Below are 19,477 nucleotides of genomic sequence, written 5' to 3' on the forward strand. Positions count from 1 at the left end.
CAAATGTCTAAAAACTTCCTAATTCACTTAAAGAGCCATCCAAAAGCCCATGGCAATTAAAGAGGATGAAAAAGACATCCACTCCCCTCTCCCCTCATCTCCCATCACCACATTCACCAAGGTTTACCAACACTTGAAGCCAATATTCTGATAGCTTTAAGGACACATTTTGACACCAAGTCAAATCAAAACCTCAATACTTCTGAATTGAAGTCTACATCTATTGTTTATTTTCTACCACATTTATATCCTCTCTCCCTTACCCAACTGCAACTTAAAAGATCAATTGAAAAAACCATAAAGCCTTTGCAATGTCTTGAGAAAATTCTTCTCCCAGGAACCTCTCCCCCCCCCAAAAAAATGCTTAGCTAATAACATAATTTTCTCTAAGTTTGTCATTGCAGTTCTAGCTTTAGTTCAAGACAACATTATTTTAGACACATCCATACTTTCGTGTTTCTAGAAGAACTTCCCTGGCTGGGTAGGTGCTACCCATTTTTATCAATCATGGTTTTCATTAGCTTTGATTTCTACCTGTCAGCTTAAATAAAAAAGCACTGTGATGGGAAAATATGGGCAAGGAAATGGCTTCACAGGAATCCTAGGTTAGAATATTGCAAGGTAACATTAACTTAGAGACAAAAAAATTCTGAATCAGTGCAGACAGACCATGGCTTATCTGTTTAAACAGAAATATTAAATATATAATACAATATACAAACTGTAAATGATACTCAAATTTGTGGGGAAAATTACATTTATGGTAACCAGTATTCAGCTAGTACTGGAAACCAGTATTTCATTATTTATGCTTTTTCATAATTGAATTTAAGATTTTCATTAGACTTATTATTTCTTACTATGTGAGTTGACTGAATTAATAGACCATAAGCTAAGAAAATTAAAGTATAATTTTCAATGACAAAAACATACCCAATTCATGGAGGTTCCATGTTACTCAGGAAAAGAATAAAAGAAAGAAAGCTGAGAAGGAGGAGGTAGAGAAAGAGAAAATCTAACATTTGAAAGTGAAATTTGAAAAGTTTTTTTGAAAACTAGTCACTATTATTTTTACTTTATTTCACATCATTGTAGGACACCAAAATGTCATCCAATACACATGGGTTAGTAATACCCTTTTCAGTCTGTGTTTGTGCATATCTGCTAGAAATCAATAAGCAATTATTATTATGATTCCTCCATGTCCACCATTGAAAATAATGTTTGAAGGTGAAGAAAACCAAAATCCAAGAAATTCAAAGCCTAGGAGACAATGGTCATCCTACATAGCCAGTAAGTCACAGATTCTAAAGTGAACCCAGGCCAAAGAATGAGTCAAACCAGTTCCTCCTCTCTTTACTCCTCCCATCCAAAGCTGTATTTATCTCTTCACCCTTTTTCTGAATCTCATGCTCTCTTCTGGATTATTATTCCTGCCACAGGGCCCTGGGAGAGGATTAATAACTCCCCAGGGTCATCCATCCCTTTAAATATCCACAACATTCAATAGATTCCCAGAGAGCATTCTAATTAGTGAGAGAAAAACCAGGTTGAGAGTCAAGACAGCCATAGACCTGCCCTAACAAAATTGAAAATCGAGTATTGAAAGGTTCAAGTAATCAATATTCTTTAAAGAAAAGGAACAAATTTAAATTGTCTGGCATCTAATGAAAATTTATTAGACATTAAAACAAGTAGAAAAATAAGAACAATGTTCAAGAGAAAAATTATGGAGAAGTGGCAGACACAGAAATGGTAGAAACAGTAGAATTAGCAGTAAAAAACTTTAAAGGAAGTATTATAAATATGTCCAAAGATTTAAAAGGTAATGAATGCAAGGATATAAATAGAAAATATAAATAGCTAAGTGAAATCTCTGAAAAATATACTATCTTAATGACAAATTTGTTGGATGTGAATAAAATATGTTTATTCAGTAGAAGAAAAGATGAATATGGCAATAGAAACTGAATAAACTGAAAAAAAAAAGAGTAAGAAAAGAATGTACAGAGACTTATAGAGTGGTGAAATGATATCAAGTCATCTTGAGTCCCAAAAGAGAAGGAGAATAAATATTAGAAGAAATAATGTTTCACATTTTCCAAAATTTTAAAAAGTACAATCCCCCACATGCAAGAAGCTCAGTAAACCAAAGCAGGACAGAAAAGAACAAAAAAAAAAGAAAAAAGAAAAAAAAAGAAAAACCTTTGCACTGAGCCAAATTATAATCAAGTTGCTGAAAACCAGTGATAACAAGATCATATGAAAAACAAGTAGAAGAAAAACACACTACCTGAGTTTAAGATTTGCTATAAAGCAACAATAATCTAGATTCTGTGGTATTGTAAAGTTAGACATATATATCAATGGAATAAACAAAGAGTTGAGAAATTTGCTCATACAAGTATGTTCAATTGATTTCCAGCACAGACATCAAAACAATTCAAAGGAACAATGATAATCTTTTCAAAAACTGGTTTTGCAAAATTTAAGACACTTATGTAAGGTATGAACCTCAGCCTTTCTCCACATCATACACACAACTATATGGCTCAAAATGGCTCTTAGCCTTAAATGTAAAACAAAACTAGGAGAGAAAAAACACTGAAGCAAATCTTTCTTAGGACATTAAAGGGTTAACCAGAGAAGAAAAAATTGATAGAATGGGGCACATCAAAATTAAAACATTCTGCTTTTCAAAATAAAAGGCAAAACTATAGGCTGGTTGAAAATACTTGCAACATATATACCTAGAAACAGAGTGGATCCAAACTATATACTCCTGTAGCCAATAATAAAAAGATAGACACTTCGATTAAAAAAAAATGCAACATAGCCGAATCAATAATTTACAAAAGAAGTTCTACAAATGGACTATAAGCACAGGAAAAGATGCTCAAAATCATCAGATATTCAGAAAACACAAAATAAAACTACAATGAGATTCCATTCCACATCCTCTAGAGTGCAAACAGTTAAAAAAAAAAAAAAAAAGTCTGACAGTACCAAGTGTCAGTAACAGGAACTCTCATACCTTGCTGATCAGAGTGTAAAATAATGAACGATCAAAATAATTTGGCAGTTTCTCATTAAGTTAAGCAAACAGCTCACAACTCAACAATTCCACTTCTAGGTATTAACCCCAAAGAAATAAAGACAAATGTCTACAAAGACAGCAGCTATATTCGTAATCACTCGTGCCTAGAAATAACCTAAAAATTCATGAATGAATGTATAAACACATTGTGGCATATCCAAATAATGGAATGTTATTCAGCAATAAGAAAAGACCATTATTACTGATAACATACAATCCAGATGGAAAATATCATAAACTCCTTTTATACAATTTATGTATATGAAATTATAAAAAAAAAGCTAACGTACTGTGGCAGAATACAGATGAATGATTGGGGAGTGGTGGTAGAGGCTTGATTAAAAAAAGAGGAGAGAACTCTTAGAAATGATACAAATATTTTATTTCTAGATTGTGGGGCACACATTTGTCAAAACTCTTCAAACTGTACATATATAATGAGTGGATTTTTGTATCTACTTTTCAAAAGAGTAGATTAAAAAATCAGTAGGATTTAGAGAGTTAAAGTAATCAAAATAAAAAGCTTACTTTAATTCATTTATTTAAAGAAAAAAATTTTAATGTTTATTTTTGAGAGAGCTAGAGTGTGAGTGGAAGAGGGGCAGAGAGTGAGGGAGACACAGAATCTGAAAAAGACTCCAGGCTAGCAGCAAAGAGCCCAATGCAGGGCTCAAACTCATGAACCAGTTAGATCATGACCTCACTGGAAGTTGGCCACTTAACTGACTGAGCCATCCAGGCGCCCCTAATTCTTTAATCCAACATTTCAATTCAAATTATGATGGGAAGAAAAATCCATGACAATAGAAATTGTGACTTTTTTAGGGCCTCTGCGTGGCTCAGTTGGTTAACCATCTTTCGGTTCAGGTCATGATCTCGTGCTTTGAGATCAGGTTCTGTGCTGACAGCATGGAGCCTGCTTGGGATATTCTCTCTCTCTCCCTCTCTCTGTCTCTGCCCCTACCCTGCCTGTTCTCTCTCTCTCTCTCCCTCTCGAGAGAAAGAGAGAAAGAGAGAAAGAGAGAAAGAAAGAAAGAGAGAAAGAGAGAAAGAAAGAAAGAAAGAAAGAAAGAAAGAAAGAAAGAAAGAAAGAAAGAAGGAAAGAAAGAAAAAAGTTGGGACTTTTTTGAATCCCTGGGAGAGCCTCCTGGGGAAAAAAATATTTATCTGCTTCTATATCTAGAAGCAAATGATATTGAGATATAACTAACTACTATACATATATAAAGGTATACAATATAGAGTAATGCTTAAAATGTGCATGAGGTAAAGAAAATTAAAATAAAAGAGAATCAAGCTGAATACTTTGATGAGTTTGTCAGAAGATTCAAGCAATAAAGGAAAAACCAAACTGTTTAAAATACGTACCAGAATATTGAATGTTAAATTTACTTTGATTGGCGAAGTATAAATAAAGAGGGATTTGATAGCATCACCATCATGGCCAAAACATATATAAGATGCTAAGAAATATAGTGTAAATTAAGCTTATTCTTTATCATGTTAAATGAAGGTACAAGAGAGAGAACTGATGACTATTCAAAACAAGGGAGCAATTTACGAAGATGGAGGCATCGATGCAGGATTTCTTGTTCCCAGATGGAACAAGTTTAACATTCCACCCAACTGGAGAGAGTAGAAAAAAAATCCTCCCACCCAAAAAAAGATTCTCAGAGCATTTGTTAAAAAGCAAAGACTTAGAAAAGTTTAGTTCTTATTTTTATTTATTTTTCCATCCTGACTCCAAAGAAAGGCAAAGCCCAATGCAAATGTAAGAGAATTCCTTCTAGGCTACAAGACAAGGCCAATTTTCTGAGTGTGCTTCCTGATTTGATGCCTTTGGTGCTGATAATGGGGTGGGAATAATGCTAGAGGAGAATTGGGCATAGACAGAGCTTATCAGAAAAACTTCTCCCTGGTTGGTATATTTTCTTAATACATCTCTTGGAAACGAAGATCATGTTGATCATTCAGACCTGGAGTTATTTTAAATTTGTTGAATCCTTAGTTGAAATCTGTTTTTTCAAAAAAAATCTTGGGGTTCTTTTTATGGTCGGTAAAGGAGGTGGAAGAAAAGGGAAAAGGGAGGGGAACGGACGAAGAGTATATTCTCACAGTTTCCCAAAGAACGTCCCAACCTGGGTATTTTCCCACAAACTGGGCAGGGCTTGCAGCTGAATTAGCTCTAGACTGCCTTCCTCCTGCAGGGACATGGACATAGGCTATATATATATATACATATGTGTGTGTGTGTGTGTGTGTGTGTGTGTGTGTATAGCACCATTTTCTGTATGCTGGGACTTGGAAACTTTGGGGAAGCACTGATCTAAGGCTTTTTATTAACTGAAGAGAAGATTATTCACTATTAAAAAGTTAAACTAAATGTTCCTACTAAGAGGAAGAAAGTTACTAACATTCCAAGAAGTTCTTAGTGATGTTATATTAATAATGACATTAGATGTTATATTAATAATGACATTAATAGCAATACCTAATTTTTTTAATGTTGTATTTATTTCTGAGAGAGAGAGAGAGAGAGAGAAAGAAAGAGAGAGACAGCATGAGCAGGTGAGGGCCAGAGAGAGAGAGAGAGGGAGAAAGAAAGAGAGAGACAGCATGAGCAGGTGAGGGCCAGAGAGAGAGGGAGACACAGAATCCAAAGCAGTCACCAGGCTCTGAGCTAGCTGTCAGCACAGAGCCCGATGCGGGGCTCGTACCCACCAACCATGAGATCATGACCTGAGCTGAAGTTGGACACCCAACCGACTGAGTCACCCAGGCGCCCCAGTAATAGCTAATTTTTACTCGGCAACAATTTTGCTAGCACATATTGTTATTTACATAGACTAATCCATTTAAACTTCACAACACCCCAACAAAAAGATTATAATGTTAATCATATTTGACAAATAAGTAAACTGAGGTTTGGCACAACTAAATACTTTGCTCCAGGTGGAGTTGACAGTAGATGATGAATTTGGAACTCAGGCCCTCTGACTATTGAATTAGCACTGTAACCACTAGGCAACTACATCTCAAAGGCAGTTCCACACAAGGATCTCAAAGACAATGAGGAATGCCATTATTGAACTTTGATGCATGTGTAGTCTAAACAATGTATCAATTTTCATGTTCAGTAATGTTTCCATTTAAAAAAATTATTTTTATTTTTATTTTTGAGAGTCAGAGAGAGAGGGAGACACAGAATTCGAAACAGGCTCCAGACTCTGAGCTAGCTGTCAGCACAGAGCTGACATGGGGCTCAAACCCACAAACCATGAGATCATGATCTGAGCTGAAGTCAGATGCTTAACCGACTGAGCCACCCAGGCACCCCAATATTTCCACTTAAATATCCATAAAGATGAAGTTGACTCAGTCTCAGTCTCTAAGATTAATATGCATAATTTTTCTTCTTTCTAAGCTTTACATTTGAAAAACTATGTATAGAATACATGGATTTAGAAAAATTAATACTATAGAGACCATGAAAATTATCTGTATTTTTATCTAAAAATGTGTCCAGTATTATAATAGAATAATGATTCATATACAATACAAATGATCACAAATCAATTCAATTTAGGGAATATCAAATAATTAATTCATCAAGAAAAATATTTCCATCATTAATCCCCGGCCAAAAATAAAAGTTAGAAAGTAATTATTATCACTAGAGCCAGAGTAAAAAAAAAAAATTATTACTAATGTAGAAATTCAGCACAATAAATAGTCCACAAGTAAAAGATGATCATCCTACATTTCACATAGAAAACAGAAGTGAGCCTGTAATCATATAATATGGAAGAAAATGTCATTTAGCCATTAAAAAATTTGCATAGGAGAAATGTAAAAAAAAACAAACACTGAAAGGAAGTTTAACTGAGCACTTCATGGGTTCTTTGCGTAGTGCCAGAAACACTGTATAACATATTTCCCCTGGCTTCGAATGGCAAAAAGACATGACACACAAGTAATAATTAAAAATTCTACAAAAAAATTATATGGAACAAATTCCAAGTTGACTGAAAAGTTAGGGTGGGTTGGAGAAATCAGATTCTATGTCTCCAGACATAAAGGAGAAAAGCAAAGCAGATTTTAGAAAAGGGAGTTAAAGGCTAGGGGAAAAGGTTTGGTGAAACTCATGAGGTTGGGGCCCCATGGTGGAAACTTGCTGTGCATGGTAAGTGATTCAGTTAGATTGGGAGGGATGAGTGCTTGGTCTGAGTATAAAGGAAGAATCATGAGGGCTGACACTCCAGTCTATCATTCAGATGAAACAATTAGATAGATATTTATTATAGGTTCTGTTTATAGAGAATGTGAACAGGGTATTGGTATTTTATAGTAAGTTAATTGAATTAGTATAAAGACTACATTGATGTGGAGGGAGGTTATTATAATAGTAAAAGAATGAATTTGTGTTACTATTAATTAAGGCATTGACCAGGGAAAGCAGAGCCAAAGAGAAAGTAAAGAGATATGATGGCTTGGAAATCAGAAACAGGAGTATTGCAATTGCTTGTAAGAAATAAAGGAGAGGAAATAATCAACGGGGATTTCATGATAATCTGTTCAGTGTCTAAAGGATTGTTCTATGGACAGAAATGGAAAAGCTGGACAAAACAGCACATTTTGAAGATAGTGAATTTAATAACTGAGATGAGAGTGGAGAAATAAGTGAATTTTCCTTACACCTAGTATTAATAAAGTCTTTGATAGTTTTCAAGTTATCTTTAAGATAAAGAACAGAGAGATCTTTAAACCCTTAAATCATTAAGATGGGTATATCAATTCTAATACTAACAATTTATATGAGTAATAGCAACAGAAAGATAATGGCATGAGCAAACATTAGTTTATTGGCCCACTTATTTCTAAAACGATGTAGTGAGGTCTGTTAACATAATATAAAATGAGAAAAAGATGATCTAAAGCAGCATTCTATAACACGGAATATAACGTGACCCAAGAATGTAAGCCACATATATAATCTTAACTGTTCTAACAGTCACATTAAGAAATTAAAAGAAAACAGGCAAGATTAATTTTAGTAATATGTTATATAAGCTATTTAATATATTATTTTAATATATAACCAAATACACCTTTCTCACTTAATAGGAATGTATTTTTCATACTATGTCTTTGAAATCTAGTGGGTATTTCACACTTACAGCATATCTCAGTCATACAGTCACAGGTTAAATTCTTGACTGATACAAGTAGCTACTGGTTTGGACAGTCCTGATACTGGGGTCGTTGCAGAAATTCTGTCAACAGAGACACAAAGATCAAAGCAAAAAGGAAAACATGGGTTCCACGTAAACTTTAAGTGCAAAGTAGACAAGAGTAAAAATGAGGGGCGCCTGGGTGGCTTAGTCGGTTAAGCGTCCGACTTTCGCTTGGGCCATGATCTCGCGGTTCGTGGGTTCGAGCCCCGCGTCGGGCTCTGTGCTGACTGCCAGCTCAGAGCCTGGAGCCTGTTTCAGTCTGTGACTCCCTCTCTCTCTGACCCTCCCCTGCTCACGCTGTCTCTCTCGCTCTCCTAGAAATAAATAAAAAAAAAAAAATTAAAAAAAAAAAAGAGTAAAAAGGAATGACCAGGGATAGAATTTTGCTAATAAATAAGGAAAAATAATTCTGATTTAGTTTTTAAACATCACCAGAAAAAAGGCATTTCTTAAAGGAAAAATAAACTTAATGTTTTCTTCAGTTTTGTATTAGATACATTAAACAGCAAGATTGCAGCATTTATATGGTTCACTGGGAAGGAAAAGGAAAAGAAGAGCCTCAAAAGCCAGGAAGCAGCAAGAAAGAGAAACAGGAATGGCAGAAAAGCAAGACCAAGATCAGCTAGAAATTTAAAAAATGGAGATGATGCACGAGAAAATGGAGACCAACCATCGTTAAGTTCATATCTCTTTAAAAATAACTAAAATGGAAGAATTTTTTTGTTTAAAAAAAGGTGTAAGTAACTAAGAAAACGGATTAAAGACCTAAAAGTGAGGGGTAAAATTAAAAATTCCTAGGGGTGGCTGGGTGGCAGTTGGCTAAGCATCTCTGACTTCAGCTGAGGTCATGATATTGCCATTTGTGAGTTCGAGCCCTGCATCAGCTGTGCTGACAGCTCAGAGCTTAGAGCTTGCTTTGGATTCTGTGTCTCCCTCTATCTCTCTGCCCCTCCCCTGCTTGTGCTCTGTCTCCTCTATCTCTCTCAAAAATATAGAAAAACATTAAAAAATTAAAATAAAAAACTCTTAGAAGAAAACAGGGGTGTACATCTTTGTGACATTGGATTAGGCAATGGTTTCTTAAATATGACACCAAAAGCACAAGCAATAGAAGAAAAAATAGATAAACTAGACTTCAACAAAAATAAAAATGTTTGTGTACCAAAGGAAACATCAAGAAAAGGAAAGACAACCCACAGAATGGGAGAAAAAATTTGCAACTCATATATTTGATAATTTTCAATTCACATTTTGGATATCCAGTAAATATATTTAAAAACATAACAACAGAAAGACTAAGAAGCCAGTCAAAAAATGGGCAGAGGACTTGAATAGATATTACCCTCCAAAAGTTACAAATGTTCACTAAGTAAATTTTAAGATGCTCAACACCATTAACAATTAGTGAAATAGAAATCAAACAACAATGAGTTGATATTTCACATCCACTAGGATGACAGCAATCTTTTAAAAATTAAAACAGCAAGTGTTGGGAAGGACATGGAGATATTGCAACCCCTCTTATACTGCTAGTGGAAATACGAGAGTTCAGCCACTGTAGAAAACAACCTGAGACTTCTTCACAAGTAAACAGAAGCACCACAGGACCCAACAATTTCACTACTAGGTATATACTCAAGAGAATAATGTATGTTAACATACAAGCTTTAACATGAACATTCATAGCAGGATTACTCATAAGAGCCAAAGAATGAAAACCAAGTGTCCTTCAACTAATGAACTCATAAACAAAATGTAGTATATTCATTCAATGGAATATTATTCAGCTATAAAAAGGAATGAAGTACTGATACACGAACCTTGAAAACATTATGCATAGTGAAAGAAGCCCGACACACAAAAGGCCACATAATATATGATTTCATTTATATGAAATGTCTGCAACAGGCAAATCCATAGGGACATAAAGTAGATGTATGTGGTTGCCAGGGGCTGGAGGGAGGGATCAAGGAAGAGTGATTGCTTTGAGTTGGTGAAAATATTCTGGAATTAGACCATAGTGATGGCAGCACAGCATCATGAATATACCAAAACCTACTTAATTGTATACTTTAAAAATGGATAAAATGGTAAATTTTATGTTTTATGAAATGTATCTCAATAAAAACACAAAAACAAAAAAAAAACTATGTTGCAACAAATAGCTCAGAACTTATGAAGAAAAATAACTTGCCAAAACTTGGTGAATAAATACTCTATAAACAAGCTAAGCAATTATTTAAATTAGAAGAGAAAAATAAACCAAAAGGACAAACACTATCAAGGAAATAATAGCAGTAAATATAGTGAGAATAGTCTGTAGTTGAGTTAAAATGCAGATGAAATAAAACAATATACAAAAAACAGAAGATAGTCTATGTTGGAAACTATGAATGAAGAGTCCAAGGATCTTAGGTAAAAAGCTATTGAAAATCAGGCCATAATTCAGGAAGTGGTTTAGGGCCCCTGGGCATCTCCAGAACATTATTTCTGAATCAGACTGTCCCAGAGGGTTTGAAAAATTAGATTCCTGGGCTCCCCTACGACAACAGAATCAGAACCTCTGGGAAGTGTGGTCAGACTCTGAATTGCCAACAACTTCCCTCAGGAGGATTTTTATGCATCTTTCAACTGAAAAATCACCTAGAAAGACAAGAACTCAAGACAAATGTCTCTGTTTTTCCTTTCCCCAACATTTTATACAGACTATTTTAGCTCAAAACAATTATCAAGAGCAGAAGTCAAAAAACGTTTTAAAAGGCAGAGTCCTAGCTACTTAGAAATTGGGCTCTTGGCCTTGTTTGGGGAATGAAGATAAGAAGCGGCAAAAGAGAACTGTGACCTAGTTGAAATCTTTTCTCCTCTCCCCCCAAAATCAATCCCAAGTGCAGGCATTTTGTTCTACCTCATCCTAACACTGGCTTGGCGCAGAAAAAAAGAAACTCACAAATTTACATGATTCAAAATGGTTGAACATCATGTATTCAAGAATTATGTCTCTCATCTGTACGTTAGACAAAAAATGAAAAGAGTCCTAATCTCCTACTTTACAACAACAATTAAAATGAATTCCACACAGTTTGGAAATGCTGATGGAGAGGGGCAGAAGAAAGGAGACGAAGAGAACAGAGAAGTAAAGGAGAGGGAGAGGGAGAGGGAGAGGGAGAGGGAGAGAGAAAGGGAGAGAAAGTACTGATGATTTAATAACCTGCACAGGTTTAAAGAATTGTTGCATTAAATGCTTTGTGGTAGTAAAGGGAGAGAAAAAGGACTCTGGTGCCAGAGTGCGTGGGTCCAAATTAGAGCCTGACTCTGTCACTGACTGGGTGACCTTGTCCTTCTTTAACTTCTTTGTGCCCCAGTGCCCTCATGTCCACAATGAGAGAGTAACATCTATCTCATAAAGTTGTGAGAACTAAACCAGTTGCCAGACATATGTTTGCAATAGTTAAAAGTCAAAGTCGTTTTGTAAATCAAGATGATCCCCAAAGGTTGCACAGTCTAAACTTTCCAGTTTATAAGCCTTAAAGAAGGTATTATGAAATTAGAAATAGGAACCTTTTTAAATCTAAATAGGTAAGTTCTGAAAAGTCACATTCCCAATATCTTGTTTTATTTGCCAGAATTCTTTGATTGCCCTCCTATACTTTCCTTTTAAAACCCCCATGGAGGAATTATCAATAAGGAATGGCAATCTACATCTCAAATTCCATCTCTTGCATTTCCAAGTTCTTGATTGTAATTGGTAATTACCTTGATTAGTTATCATTGTTAACTCACAATTGTATACCCCCAATTCTGTGTTTCCATTATTGAAAAAAATCACAAGGAAATGCCAAATTAAAAAAAAAAAGTAATGTTGTCTACTTATATATCTGTTGAGTACTAGGTTTCAAAAAAAATGTTTAGTGTCTGAATTGCTTTTTAAAATCCTTTAGAGAAAAAAGCATAAAACAAAGTAAAAATTTCTTAAAGATAATCTTTTTCAGATCAATGAAAAGTAGGAGTCTCCATTTCAGCAGCCACCTTTACCAATGCCAATGAGAAGGTAGATTTTTACTGCCGGAAGAGAAAGTCTAATGTTTAGTAACTGCAAGTCTTGGCAAAAAGTAGTTTTCTAAAGAAAAATGTTTTTAACACGAGATTTATACTTTTTAGTGAAACATCCACTTTACAGTTCGGAAATCAGGTATGCAGTATAAAACCATCATCTAATTGGTTCCTCCAACTTTTTTTGATGATCTCTGGTACCAACTTTTTCTTGTAATTTTATAAAAAGTCCAAAGGCAATTTTTAGAAAATTATAACTAATGGTATTCCAACAATTCTGACCGAATTATCAGATTTATGGCATTATGGAATAATAATCCATTTTGTAATAGTGATATTTAGCTCTAGCATTCTTAATGATCTGATACAACATTATTGTGACTTAGAGTAATTTTAATTTGTATGCCTTTAAAGTTTAAATTAAGGGAATCAAAGAATATAAAATAACTAGTTTTAACTCGCTGAAACAGAAACGCAGTAACACATTATGAAGTTATGAAGTACTGACTGATTTAAATCCTCCTAGCAACTGACCAGAAGAGGAGCACATAGAGGTCATGGCGCGTGGACGTCTATGGTTCAGTTTCCCTCACCTGAGCCAGGCTCCTTGTTCCTTACCCTAGCATTAGAATCATTGTTTCCATCTAAGGGGAAGTCATTTAATTAGTTTTTTTTTTCTCTTTAAATTTATGGACTGTTACTTTATACTTGTAGGTCAGGCTGTCACTGTACTAGATAAAATTATTATGATACATGGAACATTATTTATTTTAATATTTACTGACTGCTTGTTACACTGAAGGAATTATGTTAACCTTTTTAAAAATAATCTTTTAAGTTGAGCAAAGTGAGGAATTAACATTTAGCAATATAAAGTTTTATATTTGGAAGGTGACATCAAACATGATGACGTATCATGAAAAAAGAGGCCACACTGGGAAAATGAAGAGGCAACAAATTTTACATGTGTTTGCTATCTGATAATGGCTAACATAAATAGGTTAAAATCATTGTTGGATTTATTAATTTTAATGGCATGAGAAATAATTGCTCAAAATATCTTCATTTTCTTGTTTCAACAACAAATGGCAAATATATTTTGGTTATACGAGACCTAGTGCATGAGCTTCAAATTCGATAAAATATATCAAGTTTACACAAAGCCAAATGTATGAAAGGGGATCTTTTAAAAAAAACTTTATTTGAGAAAGGAAGAGACTTATAACAGAAGGCAAGAAGGAAACATACAAACAATATATTTACAACACAAAACAAGAGATCACCTTCAAGGGTGTAAATTATAATAAATACAGTAGATTTTAAAAGAGACATTTATCAATTAATTCTAAGATGAATTAAGTCCAGCTTTCTTTTTCACTGGTTCCAGGTAGTTTCTTGATTAAATTCAAAGACTATCAAATTCAAACAATTAATGTCCACCAACTATACTGATGAAGCTCTCTCAAATGACATTATAAAAAATAGGTTTTTTTTGTTTGTGATTACATATCTTTGAAGTAATATTATACAAAAGTCTGCTCAGCCACATGTTCCTCCCCAAATAAAATGTATTTTAAAAGATGCACTATCCCTTTTTTATGAGATTGAAAAAAGACTTTAAAGAAATGAATATTTATGAGATGGAAAAAATATACAATTTTATCTTAGGAATGCCATATTTTTAATGCAAAACAACTGACAAAAAGTCATTTTAATCTTAAGGAATATACTAACCAAAATATGTTGGTAATAGGAAAAGTTACCTATTAGAGCTATTTGTCAAATTATCAGAAGGACTTTCATTATATGGAAAAGTTTTAAACTTTCTAAATTCTAGTTATGTTAATTTAATTTGAATGGAGACTTTTTAAAAAAGGATAATGTATCTTTAGCAGTGACCTTTTTTTAAGAAATATTTTTAAATGTCACAGCAAAATGTAAACAACACGTGCCAATAACATACAGTTGTTACAATGTCTACATTTGGCAAAATTGCTCTATCTCCTTTGAAACAGGATACTACACCTTAAAATACCTTGGATTTAGAAATATAAATATTTTAATAGAAAAAACCTCACAAAGATTCTAGGTCAATTTGGATTATCCATATTAAAGGGGTCTTAATACAGTGAATCTTTAACTAGCTTAACAAAAGTAAACCTATAAAACAAGGTAAACATATCAAAAGGAGTATGAAGGAAATGTTCCAGTGAAAAGCTTCCTCAACAATTTCCCTACTTGTGGTGTTATTTTCTTAGACAATAAATCAATTCATAGAGTGCCCTTTAAAAACAGAAAGAGTAAAACACTATCCTCCGGTTTTTTCCCCCTACATTCCTCATTACATGAATCACTTGGACTTCCTGTTTCCACAAGGCATTTCCTGTTCAGCCGCATAGAATCAGTTTTCTGTAGGAGAACAGCAGGAACCTGACAAAGAACTGACTTAAATAAACAGAGTCTTCTGTTGCCTTCAAAGTTGTTTGTATTTCATAGCATCAAAGGACACAGTCCTTCTGAAGGTGCATTATATACAAGTAGATTCTGTTGTTAAGCCTAACTTTTCCTAAATTTTTATTTGCCAAAATGGTATGGTATATGCCAAGTCATTATGCCTAAGAGATCCTAGTGATATGATTATAAAATATGGTACACCTTCTTCTTTTAAACATAATTGTGACTTCATATCAGATAATCATCATACTATTACTACGTTGTCTACAATTGTAGATACAATATAGTATCTGATTGGACCATAATGCTGCACATTACTTCTTGCCGATACTTGTATCAGCCTCAGTTGACCTTTTAATAGACAATGTCATCAAATAACACAAGATAAAAGTAAAATGAGCAGTGCTAGGTGAGACATAATGTAATATTTAAAATAGCGCTGTACTTTGCAATCTATATATTTAAAACCACCTCTATTCCTAATATTTTCAATTGCAATCTATACAATAACCTAAGGACTATTGGCATGGTAACCAGAACATTTAACTTAACAAAAAAGAGAGAGGAAGGAAGGGGCAGACTACCTTTAACAGTGTTCAAGACTGTAGTATGATACATTATGTACAACAATGTGAAAACTGAATTCTACATATCAAAAAAAAAATTTAAGAACTAATAGAATGTTTCATTGATCAGACTGGGTGACTTTATCCAGCAGTCACTGATCTCAACAGATAAACTAAAAACAACAGTGAGTTCGTTTTCCTTAGAAGTAATTGGCGTGGCAGGCTTTGGGATGAATTTAAAGCCTATTAATTATGTGTATACTTATGTAGTATAGTTTTAGTGTAACAAGTATTTCCTTACCAGTGGAGTTTCAATGAAACCTTGATATCTATATAGAAATCAGTATATAGAGAAATCTCTATATAGATATATCTGCATTAAGTAGAATCCTTAAACACTAAAATCAAATCATTCAGAAATATAAACAAATAGGAAATAATATCCATTTACCAAAATCTGCAATGCATTTCCTATTCAGATAATGACTTTGATTACAAATCCTGGAGCTAAATCTTTGCCTATTACCTGTTGCATAAAAGCAGCCTGCTCCCCAGATTCCATTTCCTGGATCTGAGCATCTTCATCACTGTCCACTGGTTCCTCCTTGACCTTCACAGCCCCAACTTGTCCCAGTGTGTCATCCACACAAGCACTGCTGTCGCTCCTAGTGCTGTTGCCACTAGAGGGTGCTCTGTCTTCCTGCATCGCCTGGTCCCCCTGAAGCTCTTCCTCTGCTTCCTCGAGGTGACTGCCTGGTTGCTTCAGTTGTTCAATAGATTTCGAAAGCAGCTAGAAGAGAGTGTTCAGGGTTCAAAATTCAGTAGTCCTTGGTGGTAACAAAGAAGCAAAATACACTTTGATTTCTAATGACTCTACTTCAGTGCATTCTGTTTTCTAATTTCTGAACATCAATTTCACAATGAATTTGTAAGCAACAACTTCCTCAGTGATACTAAATTTGAAGCACTCCTATCATTTCTATATTGTATTGGTGTCGTAGGCAGAGAATGAGGTCTTTAGGTGCTTTTAAAAAATGGATTACTCCTTAATACACTTAGAATATGGTGGGAGAAAGGTAAATAAGCTTTTTCTGCGGGAACCATGAAACTTTTACAAGCACAGTTTATACTGAGACAATTTAACACAAGTAAACCTGAGAATATTTTTCTCAAAGAGAAAACATAATGGAAATAAAGGCAAAGTAATGGAAAACTTCCACAGTCTCATTTTTTTTTTTGACAAATGTCAACCACTATAAAATACAAACACAAATGCAAAGTCCTGTTTATCTAATTTTCCCAGACCTAAATGGCAAATATCCTCTTATATATTCTGGTAAAACATGGAAATATTGATTTTGAAATCCTAAACTTTAAAAAGATATGCTATTAAAAAACTGTGATAGTAAAAATGAACATATCCATACTAAATAAGAGGAAAGAAGAAATTATTTTTAATTGAAAGTTATTATTTAGGCCTTTTCTTTATTTTATAAGTTAAATTGTATTTAATCTTCAGAAGTATATGAATTAACTGATCAATGATTTAAAAAAATGACAACATACCTAAAGCAAACAATAGCAAAATATCATAGTATAAAAGCTCAATAAATGGGGTAAAATACTCAAGATGATTTAGTCTTACAATAGGTCTTTTGTTTTAATTGACAATGACCCTATTGACTGATCATCTGCAGATCTTGAACTGTGTATTCAAGAGTGATTAGAGTTTTCTGTTAAGTCAGTGCCCATGTAAACAACATGCCAAATATTGTTAATGAGCAGCACACTTAGAACACAACCACCAAAATCATGAATACTGATTTTTCTATGTCCAGTTTCAGCTTACCTCACACATGTTTCTTTTTTTTTAAGTTTATTTGTATTTATTTTGAGAGAGAGAGACTCATACAAGTGGGGGAGGGACAGAGAGAGGGGGGGAGAGAGAGAATCTCAAACATGGTCCATACTGCCAGTGCGGAGCCCGACGTGGAGCTCAAACTCACGAACCATGAGAACCTGAGCCAAAACCAAGAGTTGGATGCCTAACGGACTGAGCCACCGAGGCGCGTCTAACTATGTTTCTAAGACTAAACACATGCTTAGAGTTAGAATACCTAGTACTCCAACTCTGAAGGGTGTCTTACCCACTTCAGGCTTTCAGCCTGGACTTTCCTCCAGGCTACACACAACATCAGATTTCACTGTAGGTAATTTCAATTTCACTGTAGGTAAAATTATTGGGAGTTTTCATTCATTTGTTCAACATTATTTATTGAGTGCCAACTATGTTCAAGACACCATGCCCTCATGGAGTTTATAGTTTAGTGTGTTAGAAAGGCACACATAGAAAAATAAGTTTATTCTTATTTTCAAGTATGGTAAATGAAAATGAAAGAAACACAAGGTATTCTAAGATTACACCCTGGTTGGCACAGGAGCCAACTGCAGATGGTTATGAGAGGTTTCACTTAGAGGATGCTACGTTCAGGCTAAGACATGAAAGAGGAAGTACGGAGGTTTTAGTTATGTGTATGAGGGGTTGAAATAAGCATAGAGAGCATTTCTGGCCCAAGGCACAGTATGTGTGCTGGAAAAAGGAGTTCAGTGGCATTAAAGCAAATGAAAGGTCAGTGGGGTTTGAGCACAGGAAGATGGGGAGAATGCTGGAGAGAGTTACAGCTTATACTACATTTGGGTTGAGAACAAGATTCTAAAGAAATAAGATACAATTTAGGATAAACCACAAATAAGATGTAAATATCGCCAATCTTAAGTTAGATATAATCAAGCTAAGAGAATATATACCAATCAAAATGTATGTCAAAATGAAGAAGGCAAATTTAAATATTAATTTCCTTTGTGCCTACAATCTAATTTCTATTGTTCCTGGGCTGTCAGCATAAGAACGATCACCCCATCACACTTTAAATGTCTCTATGTATTTTATAGGGAATTATTTGCAGTACCTTTGTACCAATGCTAGCCAGTTCTTCATATCATAAATATATAATAACTTGCATACTGCTGAGATTTTGGAGAAAAGAGACAATGTAATTGTCTGAATTTCTGAACTTTGGCTATACAACTCTAGGATCCCGTTTAATTGGCTGTTAGAAAAAGAATCTGTAACACCATAGAAAATAAGCAGGATTTTCATTAAAAAGTCCCAGTTTGGGCTGGGATACCAGGGATAAGGACTTTGGGTGATAAGAATCCATTCATTATTCAGAGAGAGAGAAAAAAAGAGTGAGATCTCATCATTCAGTCTTGCAAAGCTTACCTCCATCACTCACCTCAGGTGAGACATACAAGAGCAGGGTAGAGGTTGTTGTGGGGAGAAGAGAGTGATCTAAGGGAAGGTATTAGGTAGGTGAAGGAGGCTGCAAGAGCTCCTTGGAGGGACTATCTGCAGGCAGATTGCTACAGTTCCACCTTCTGGATGGATACTTGGTAAGCTGTAGAACTTTGCCCGCTCATTACCAAATCTTAACTGGAAAAACTCATGGGAGCTAGCTCATCAGAGATGGTGGGCCAAGGACACATATGAAACAAGCAGACACCTCTGGAGGGTGTTCAAAAGTTCCTGCCCATAAGAACCTCTGCGAGGAAGAGAGAAGAAAAGAAAAATGACTATACAGGATGTGTGGCCATGAGATAGGAACTGAGGGGCCATAGAGCACAGGACCACTGTCCAGGAAATGCCATGTCAAAAGTCCCTGCTTACTGAGGAGTGGCTGCAACTTCTACAGCTTCTGAATGTTTGACTATGGGGCATATTCAATAACTAAGAGGAAGCTACAGATACCACTCGCTAAGTAAAAGGATGATCTTGTTACCATTCGTCTTCTTTCCAGTCCCAACATGGCCACTCAGTACCTTGAATCTTGAGACTCTAATGGTCTTTTACCTCTGCTCTACTTTAGCACCCAATGTTGTGATTATACCCTGGCCCTGGTCTATTTTTTTAATGTTTATTTATTTATTTTGAGAGAGAAACAGAAAGAGCGGGAGATGGGCAGAGAGAAAGAGAGAAAGATAGAATCACAAGCAAGCTCTTTGTTGTCAGTGAGGAG

General features: G+C 34.8%; 1 protein-coding gene across 4 annotated transcripts in view; it reads right to left on the reverse strand.

Moving 5' to 3' along the window:
* Nucleotides 1–19,477, reverse strand: part of HDAC9 (histone deacetylase 9) — a 908,040-nt gene that overhangs the window by 334,010 nt on the left and 554,553 nt on the right. For 3 of the 4 annotated variants that reach the window (XM_077757659.1, XM_077757660.1, XM_077757661.1), the window contains exon 12: nucleotides 15,781–16,191. In XM_077757659.1, the coding sequence (XP_077613785.1) occupies nucleotides 15,877–16,191 (315 nt within the window). In that variant the 3' untranslated portion in view covers nucleotides 15,781–15,876. Of the gene's footprint in view, nucleotides 1–11,249; nucleotides 11,253–15,780; nucleotides 16,192–19,477 lie in introns of those variants that run through there. The other variant, XM_077757662.1, reaches the window with a different exon arrangement.

The sequence above is a fragment of the Crocuta crocuta genome, unplaced genomic scaffold (assembly GCF_008692635.1).
Source record: "Crocuta crocuta isolate KB4526 unplaced genomic scaffold, BGI_CrCroc_1.0 scaffold62, whole genome shotgun sequence".
Classification (NCBI taxonomy): Eukaryota; Metazoa; Chordata; class Mammalia; order Carnivora; family Hyaenidae; genus Crocuta; species Crocuta crocuta.